The sequence below is a fragment of the Zingiber officinale genome, chromosome 4A, assembly GCF_018446385.1.
Source record: "Zingiber officinale cultivar Zhangliang chromosome 4A, Zo_v1.1, whole genome shotgun sequence".
Taxonomy (NCBI): Eukaryota; Viridiplantae; Streptophyta; class Magnoliopsida; order Zingiberales; family Zingiberaceae; genus Zingiber; species Zingiber officinale.
Genome location: NC_055992.1, coordinates 139,839,568 through 139,848,908, shown reverse-complemented (window position 1 = coordinate 139,848,908; position 9,341 = coordinate 139,839,568). Strand labels below are relative to the sequence as shown.

The 9,341-nt window shown below is 41.3% G+C and overlaps 1 protein-coding gene across 1 annotated transcript; it reads left to right on the top strand.

Moving 5' to 3' along the window:
* Positions 1 to 5,998: 5,998 nt before the first annotated feature.
* Positions 5,999 to 9,083, top strand: LOC121973727. Its single transcript, XM_042525103.1, has 3 exons — positions 5,999 to 6,617; positions 8,019 to 8,340; positions 8,425 to 9,083. The coding sequence occupies exons 1-3, from the start codon at positions 6,064 to 6,066 to the stop codon at positions 8,641 to 8,643; spliced, it is 1,095 nt and encodes a 364-aa protein (XP_042381037.1). The 5' UTR covers positions 5,999 to 6,063; the 3' UTR covers positions 8,644 to 9,083.
* The last annotated feature ends 258 nt before the right edge of the window (positions 9,084 to 9,341 follow it).

Genomic DNA, 9,341 nt, shown 5'->3' with positions numbered 1-9,341 from the left:
TGCCGCTCGGCCGCGAGCAGTTTCTCTGCTTTGGTCAGCTCGGACCGGAGCGTGGCGTATGAAGGCCTCTGGGTCGGCGCTCCTCCAGAAATTTGGAGCTTCTTCAACTCTTCTTCCAGCGAGGTCAGGCCATTGCTGACCGCGATATTCTCTACCCAGTTCTGCGCTCAGATGGAATAATGTCAAGAACTAAAGTATATAGTCATGTATTGTGTTAAGAGGCATACCCCGGTGGCTTGCTGTATATTTAGCCGTCTTCGAGCTGCCCAGGAGTCATCAACGCAACGCGGGCCCTCGCATCCTCCCATATCCTGGCGAGCGGTCCGCGGATAGTGATTTGATGTTCCGGGGCGACTGGCCGATCAGCTGCTAGAAGGAATTCTTCTGTGGGGAGGTGGAGGACGGCCTTAACCACTCGGCGGCCGCTCGGATCAGATTGAGCTGAGGTTGTGCGCCCGGATGACTCGCCGAGCGGGGCGGAAATTATACCAGAACGCCTGAGCCGAAGATGAGCTCGTGGCTGGGAACTGACAGGCGACTCCCCAAGGGAAGCCACGGGCAGATCAAGCTGGGAAGGAGTGCGGTCCGAAGATAGGGCCTCGACTAAAGCAGGGGCCGCGGTGATTGCGGCAGAGGTAGTGCCGGCCTGCTCTGTCACCGGCTCCACGGAAGTAGCTGAGTGGGTGTAGAGGTCCGTTCGGCGTCGTTTGCGTATTATCAATGGGGAGTCTTTTGCCGAGTGCCCCGCTTCTTTCTTCCGACACCGGATGTCCAGCGGATGAGATAGCATCACCGACCGGCGCGGTTGCAGGGCTCTGATCGGCCAGTTCTCCAACTGCTGGCGGAGCTTCTTCGCTCTCACCCTCGTGTGAGCCAACCGGGGCGATGCCCAGATCGACCATCTCCTTCGCGGCCGCCGCCTCCACCTCGGCAGCTTTCAACTTCAGCCGATCATCGACCTTGGTGCGCCACATGATGTCGGCTGCATAAAAGAAGAATAAATTAGTTAGACCAAAAGGAAGGGGGATGGGGAAAACGCTTACCCATGCTGCTCGGAAGCTTCGTTCTGATCGGGCTCAGTTCAAATATATATAACACCCCCTTGTGGAGCAGCTTGTTGATGTTAAATCTTTGCCCGGACAGCAGATTGACTACGTGAAGGTAATCTGGCTGGCTCTTATATTTACCGAGGTCCGACGGGCTCGGCACAGTGGTTTGCCATTTAGTGCGGAAGGACGACCGCTCGGGAAGACGAAGATAGAAATAGTTTTCCTTCCAGTGTTTGTTCGAGGTCGGCATCTTGTCGAAGAAAACGAGACCGATTCGCGATTGGAAAAGAAAAGTACCCCACTCGGACTGTTTGGGATAGTAGAAGTAGTGGAAAGTCTTAGGGACTAAGGGGATGTCGTGCAGCTTAAAGAGGACAACCACCCCGCATAGCAACCTAAAGGAATTAGGGACGAGTTGGCCGAGCGGGAGACGGAAATAGTTGCACACCTCAAGGATGAACGGATGAATGGGAAAGCGCAGACCGGCCACGAACTGATCTCGAAAAAAGCAAATAGTGCCGGTCGGAGGGTCGTGTGGCCGATCGGAGGGTGTGGCTAATATCAGTTCATGGTCAGATGGAAGTTCAAAGGTGCGGGTGAAGCTCAGCGCATCCTGCTCATCGAACCGGCTCTCGGTGGTGGTATACCAGAGGCCAGGGGCGAGGTCGAATGGACGAGAAGAACTGACCATTATCAAAGACAAGAAACGACACAGAGGAAATCGAAGTTTGACGAGCAGAATGGTCGGAACAGTGTCCAAACGAGCACGAAAACAGTGAGAAGTGCGACAAAGGAACTAAAAGGAAAAGGGCGAAAGGGCCTTACAAAAGATAGGACCGAAGGAGGTGGTGGTGGATCACCAGAAAGCAAAGCAACGAGCTCGCCGGAGCGCTGGATGAGAAGAAGCAGAAGCTTTCGGATGCGCACGCGATATCGTGAGGCGGTCGAAGAGGAGATATGCTTATAAACATTGGGCTCGATCAATCGGAGTCGTCCGATCCAAGTTACGGGATCCAAGGAGGGGATCTGACCGTCAAATTCGAAAAAGCCAAAGGTCACATCAGACCTGACGGCTCAAGTGAACGGTGACGAATGCGCGACCACGTGGCGCTCGCTCACGGGTCGCATTTAATGAGCACCATCATGCGAGCGTGGCCGCGTGCTCAGCATTAATGACGGTGATTTACACAAATGCCGAGGAGTTTTCTAGGGATAATCAGCGTGATCGATGCCGGAGCGGCGGGACAACGGCAGGCAAACGAAACTTTCCAAGTACCAACCGGGGACACGCTGAGCGGCGTTACCTACTTGCATAGTCCCCGGACGGCTGGACACTAATCTTGGTGGATGAGCGGTAGACACGCCACCTAGACGCAGTCCAGTCAGTCGGACTTAGCGCCTCCTTCGACTAGACTTGAGGGGAAGACATGTGATCCGGTGGTAAGGACGGGGGACCCTCGTTGGCGGGGGTCAACAACACGTGGAGGCTGATGGTCAAGAGGGTCAACCCCAAGGTCGTGCCGAGCGGACAGAGGTCATGCCGAGTGGAATGGCGGACCGGTCGAACATCCGGCCAGGGGTCTCCCAGGCCGGACGAAAGATAGCCCGACCAGGGGTCGGGTTTCTGATGCTCTTTGGGCCGAGCGAACAGGCCGCTCGGCCGAGCCACAGAACAATAAGGCGCAATTCCATTCGAGCACATGAGTAGGGCTTCCCCGCCTGGTCCGAGGTATGCGCATTCCCGGAGGCCATGAGCGCTGAGCGACTGGTCCACTCGCCCTGGGAACAGGCAAGAGGCGCAAAGGGACAAAAAGGACAGCTGGTAACATCATCCTCGAGACACCTGCCGCCGACAAACATCATGGTCGGCGGTCGGAGCGGACAGAGTATCGTACGGTGGAAGTTTCCACCGTCACGTTAGGGATATGCTCGGACGATTGCGGAATGGCGGCAGACATGCTTTTCTGACACAACCCTACTGAGGTATGTTTGGGGAAGCGTGCACACATCGAGAAGCGTGCTCGCGCCTCCCCGGGGTCCTATATAAGGACCCCCAGACTTCGACGGAGGTATGCGATTCTCATCACTGTAGCCAGAGTAGTGTTACTTTGCTCCTCTTCTTCTTCACTGCCTGACTTGAGCGTCGGAGGGTCGTCGCCGGGAAACCCCTCCCGGCTCGGCTTCTTTGCAGGTTCGCCGGAGGTCTATACCATCATCAGAGGATAGCGGAGAGCGCCACGTCCCCAGCGTCCATCGATTCAGCGCTCGGACAGGATCACGGGGTATTGTGTCGTGGTAGGACATCTATATTGTCATTTTGATATTCACGGTTCGATCCCTAGCTATGGCGTATTTGTAGGAATTTTTCTCTAATTGAGACGTGCAACTAAAGGATATTGGGCGTCTAGGATGATCGTCTAGTCAAATTGGGATTATCAATATAGTTAGGATAAATTAAATAGACTTAATTTAAAGTCTAATAAAATTATCTAAACATATTTTAAAATAAAAAAAACTATTTAATTTTATTTATTTATATATATCATTAGTAATAATAATATTTGTCATTATTATTATATATATTTTGAGTTTTAAATTTTTAGAAATTAAAATAACAAGGTATTTTGAGATTTTAATTTTTAAAAATTAAAATAATAAGATTTTATTATATTTTTCTACTGGAGATAATATGGTAAAATGTTACAATAGATTTTAAATAATATTAGATTATATTTTGTTTTCTATAATTTTAATTATATAATTATTAGATAATTATATAATTAAAATTATATATGATAATTTAAAATAAACACATCCTTTGAATTTGGGTTGAGGGGAGTTTATGAATATCTGAGGGGGAAAAATTATGTTTTTAGTCCTATAATTTACATTTTTTCTAATTTTAGTCCTGAGTCAATTTACATTTTTAGTTTTGTAACTTATAATATTTTTCCATTTCAATCCTTTTTCCTCTAAAATTAAAATTTTTCAATGGAAAATGATGAGTTGTAAATTGAATTTGGGGATTTTGATTTTTTATGACCCATGTGTTTTTTAAATTCCAACCACAAACTAGACATTTTCTGTTGAAAAATTTAAATTTTGGAGGAAAAAAAGATTGAAATTGAAAAATATTACAAATTACATGACTAAGAACGTAAATTAACTCATAACAAGATTAAAATTGAAAAAGATGTAAATTACAGGACTAAAAATATAATTTTCTCTATTTGTGGGCGACAGTTTAACTAACGTTAGTTTTTACTTAGGGGTGTACACTGTGAAGTTAGGAGACCAGGTCAAATTTATTATGCAATTTAATTTTAGTAAATTATCTTGGCGTCGAAACTCGGCGTGACCGAGCATAACCTCTCCCATGTCTTAGTCATTTGCACTAATGGCTAGTAGTCACCCGTGATTTACCTCTTCCGTGTTGGCCTAGGGACGGGTTGGCGGAGGCGCTGAGGGCGAGCGAATCGTCTTTTGTCACATGATATAATTATTATTTTCAGGATAAGAATTGAAATAGTGCTTTTGGGTTTATTTTAAAAAATTATTAAAAAATATTTTATATTTTAAAAAAATATTTAATAAGTAATTTTGGTTAATATTATTTAAAATTTTATTAAATCTGTTTCAAGTAATTTTAATTGTAAAATGGCTGTATAATTTTGGTTAATATTAAATATAGGGTAAAAATTGGCAGTATAGTCTATTTTAAAAATAAAATAGTATTTTATTATATCTTTTATCTTGAAATTGTTTTTTATATTTTAATTAAGTTGTAATAGCTGCCATAATGTTTAAAATGAAAAATTAGAATGGGAGACTTTTAATTTAGAGGCTTTAATTAGAATGGGCTATTGATTTTGATTAAGATGAATTAATTTATCTTGATAGCGAAATGAAAATATTCATAGATATTTTAATGATACAGTCAATATTAGAGTAAAATATGATATCATTTATCTTAAGTAGTTTAATATGATTAATCTCATGTTAAAATATAGTTATATAAATTACAGAAATATTGTATCCTAACACAGCAGACTTTTATACATAAAAGGTGAATATTATTTTGCATTGTTGAAAATTGACCCTAATGATATTGTCAATATTGGTCTCATATTAAGTCACTATGATATGCCTATTATTTGATTTTAAACATCTATTTCAATTTTCCTAAATACATAATTTATTTTAAATTTTATATTTTACATAATTTTTTAAATTTAGTTTTTATAAATAATACTTATCAAAATTTAGAGAATAAAATATATTTTTTAAATATTAAAATATCATTTAATTATAGAGAGAAAAAAATTTAAAGAGAATGGATTGGATAATATAGATATTATTTAGAGATTTAGAGAAAATAATAAAAAAATAGAAGAGAAGAAAATAATAAAAAGTAAAAAAAATAAATTTTTTAAGATAATTGATGTAATGTATAATAAAAAAAATATTATTGAAATTTAATAAAATAAATGATTTACCTTAATGGATACTACAGGGGCTTATTATATTCTATGATAGCATGTGGATATCATGTTCAAAAACATTGGGCTAAGGTGTCGATCTCTCAGATCAGGTCAGTTAAATGACACCTAGGAAGTATTAGCGAAAACAACCTTCACAGTTTGTTTTACCTCTAAAAATTAAAATTAAGTTTGATAAACACCTTTTTTTTAATATATTTGTTAAAAGTAAATATTATCAAGTATTTTTTGTCTTCTCTTCCTTACATGTTTATATTAATAGTTTCGTATAAACATTTTCTTGCAATTTTAATAGTTTGATAATTACATAATTTGTCCTTAACCTAACAAAATATTAATTATTTTAATTGACTTTCATTTTTCATTTATTATTAGCAATAATTTTGTGTTATATTTTTAAGCCTTTAAGTCAAATCCATCTCCGCCGTCCATCACAAAATCAGAATGCTGCGATTGATGCCTTATAATGGACCGTTTCGAATTTGGTCGCCTCTCTCGCTCCTCTGGAGCTCGCGATGGCGATGGCGATGGCGATGGCGATGGCGACGGCGACGGCGACGACCTTGGCGATTCCGCGCGTGAGCAGCCAGCGATTTCGCGCGCCGCCTCCCTCACCGATTGCCACCGGAAATGGCAGACGATCAGCTGCCGTCGACGATCGCGTGTTCTCCGAGTTCCTCGACGTCTCGCTGCGCGTCCCCGATCTTTCGCTCCCGCAGTCCTTCTTCTCCATGAAGTCGGTGATAAAGGTTCCCCCGGAGATCGATCTGTGTTCGATGGTATCTGGAGATGAGTCCGCGGCACGCTGTGTGCTTTCCGCGGCCTCGGAGGTCGGGGCGATTCGCGTGGTCGGCGGAGGCAAGGCATTAGCGGAGGAGGTCAGGGCCGCGATTGAGGCGGGAAAGGTGATCTTGAAGCCGGAGGGGGAGAGGCCAAATACGGATGTTGACAAGCGGCGGTTCGCACGGAGGGATGGAGTCGTTCAGGAGTTCGTTTGGTATCGGTTGCGAAGCCCAGAGACGGAGCGGCTTCTCCAGCGAACCTGGCCTGAATCGTATCCTGCCCTTAGGTATGTTCCGATCAAAGAAACTTTTGCCTCCCCCTTATCTCAAAATGCTTACTTTTTCTTCCTTTTTGCGATTATCAACATAGAAATGTTTGCCTTGCCGTTCGATTGACTAAGAACGAACCCAAAGGCCTTCTTTAATATGAGTTTTAACACGAACTTCACAAGTTTTCTTTTATCGATTACTTATTCATGATATTCTTTATTCTATGTTGTGTTCTGTGACCTTAAATCATAAAAAATCTTGTCACTTTTGAAATCAACTCATCATTTTTTGTTTGTGCCTGCAAATTTGATTTCCAAAGTTTCTATAGGTCAGTGCTAAATTTGAATTGAATGACTAAGGATTTGGGCAAGCTTGTGTCATATGATGTGAGTGGTTTGAATCTAGTATTCAGTACTAGAAGAAGCATGCTAGAATAATACAGTGACTATTTGATGATGCATCAAACAATTGAGATCATGTCCTATATAGATCTCATCTTTAATTTCAAACGATAGCCCTATTACGCTCTTCAAATGACAAGTTGTTGCTGGAGAATCAGATACTCCAATAACTTCTGTTGTCCAATTCTAGTCATCAGCATTGTAGGTATATCCGAGCATGCCAGGTAGCTCTTTAAATTGGATATTTGAACAGATTTAGTGTTTGTGGCTTCTGTCCTGCAGTATTTAGTATCAATCTTTCTTGGTCGTTGTTTCTTGCTCAGTATGATATTTCATTGCATTTGCAATGGTTTTAAACTAGGTTCTTTGTTGTAGCAATTTTACATTGTCCTCATTCCTCACTAAGTTTGTGAGTGAAGTCCTGTTCTTTGCCTCATCTTTTAAACAACCGGCATTTTGCGTTGTGTTTACTCCCGGTCATCGCTTACTGAGATTTATGTTTAGCAAGAAAATGCTAACATGTATGACATGGAGATTTCCATATTGTCCCAAGAACTTGCCCGAACATAATTTGTAAGCCATGTAATCATAAATTATTACTCTAATCAAGTCTCTGCCCTACCCTTTTTTCTATTTAGCATTAACATGTAAATTTTATGTCTGCACATTCCCATTGATGAGTTGAATTTATTTGAATCATTTCACATGCCCATGTTGACATAAATATCAAATAAACAAAGTTATAATGGTTCAAGCTTCAATAAATATGATTCAGTGCTCTCAGTTTCCAATAGCACATTTGTCCTAACATTTCTTTGGAAGTATTGTAGAACTTAGTCCTGCTTTCTTTGCTTGTCCCCTGGGAACCAATTCATTTCGCAAAGGAAAAAAAACCTCGGAACAAATAAGGAAAAGAAATATCACTGAGAAAAGAAATACCAACAATCTAATCCCTCCTTGATGTGAATCCAAAATTTTATTTTATTTTTTACACTGTAGTTATATTTTTCTTTTCAGGGACAAAATGGAGTCTGTTGCTTCAAGGCTGGATACTGTCGCAGAGTGCATTGCCAAAATTCTTTCTAAATATGTGACAAATCAAACACCCTCCAAAAGACTCGGCAAGGTTCAGTCAACCCTTCATCTGAGGAAGCAAGATTCCCCTTACAGCAGAAATACCACGATGGATTCCATTGATGCCACGTCACTGTATCCTGAGGCTTTGAGTCTCCACATTTGTGGGGATCATCATGAATTCTGTGTCCGTCATCCAGAAGGCTCTATAATTACCATGCTGCGAGCGGGGGACATTCTAGTTACAATCGGTAAAACTCTCCAGGTAATTCTTTGATAAGCAATATAATTTCTCATTAGGGAAGCATGAACCATTGCTTATTGAATTTGGCTTTCCGACGTGAGGCAGGAATGGTGCAATGGCGAACTAAAGAGTGTCTCAGCAGAAGCACTTTACCAGCCAGTAGATGATTCATTTACCTCATTCTCACTCGAATACATGTGTTCTCCTCTAGTTTTGTCTCATGAACCTGATCATGAAACAAAAACAATCTCTTTAACCGATCAGTTGCTGGCGGTCCTTTTCCTTGTTTTGTTATACCATCTCCGTTTCTGTTTTTTCTCCTAGACCACATCGTTCTTGTGGCAGACTTTTCAGAAGAAGATAACTGATGCTTCTTCCTCTTATGATGCTCAAAGATGGCCTGCAGTTGTGTTTATATGAACAAGCAGGAACGGTATGCATGTTTGAGCCTCTACAGCTCTCTTGTTTTCGCAACCTCCATCGGTTAGTCATGATTTCTTGTGGGTTTGAATGGCCTTCAAGTGCCCCCCAGGCCATAATTTACATGTTTATGTGATCCTGGAGAAGAATTTGAGGCAATGTTGGATAAGTGTATTTTTTTTTCTTTTTTCATCTGGGAAATGGTCATCTGGAGGATGGTTCCTTCCCAAGAACTTGTTTATTGTTTTGTTCATTTATAAATTTGGATTGACACGGCTTCACGATGTATTCTTGGATTGCAAATTTGAACAGTGGATCATAAATAAATAAATGTTGTTTTTTTATTGATTGCTTGGCACTATGGTATTGAAAGTCTTAATGTTTTTTTTTTGGGTTAAATTTGATTTTAAAAGATATTGTTATTCTCATTGGATTGTTTCGAGCTTGACCCAAACTAGCTCGATTAATTCTGGGTCACGGGCGATTGAATCCAATTGTCACCAACCTAAAGTAATAATAATGTGAAATAACATAATCTCGTTTTATTTGAGTTAAACACATACCACTTTCTTAGGGAATTTTATGCCCAAAATTCAACCTTC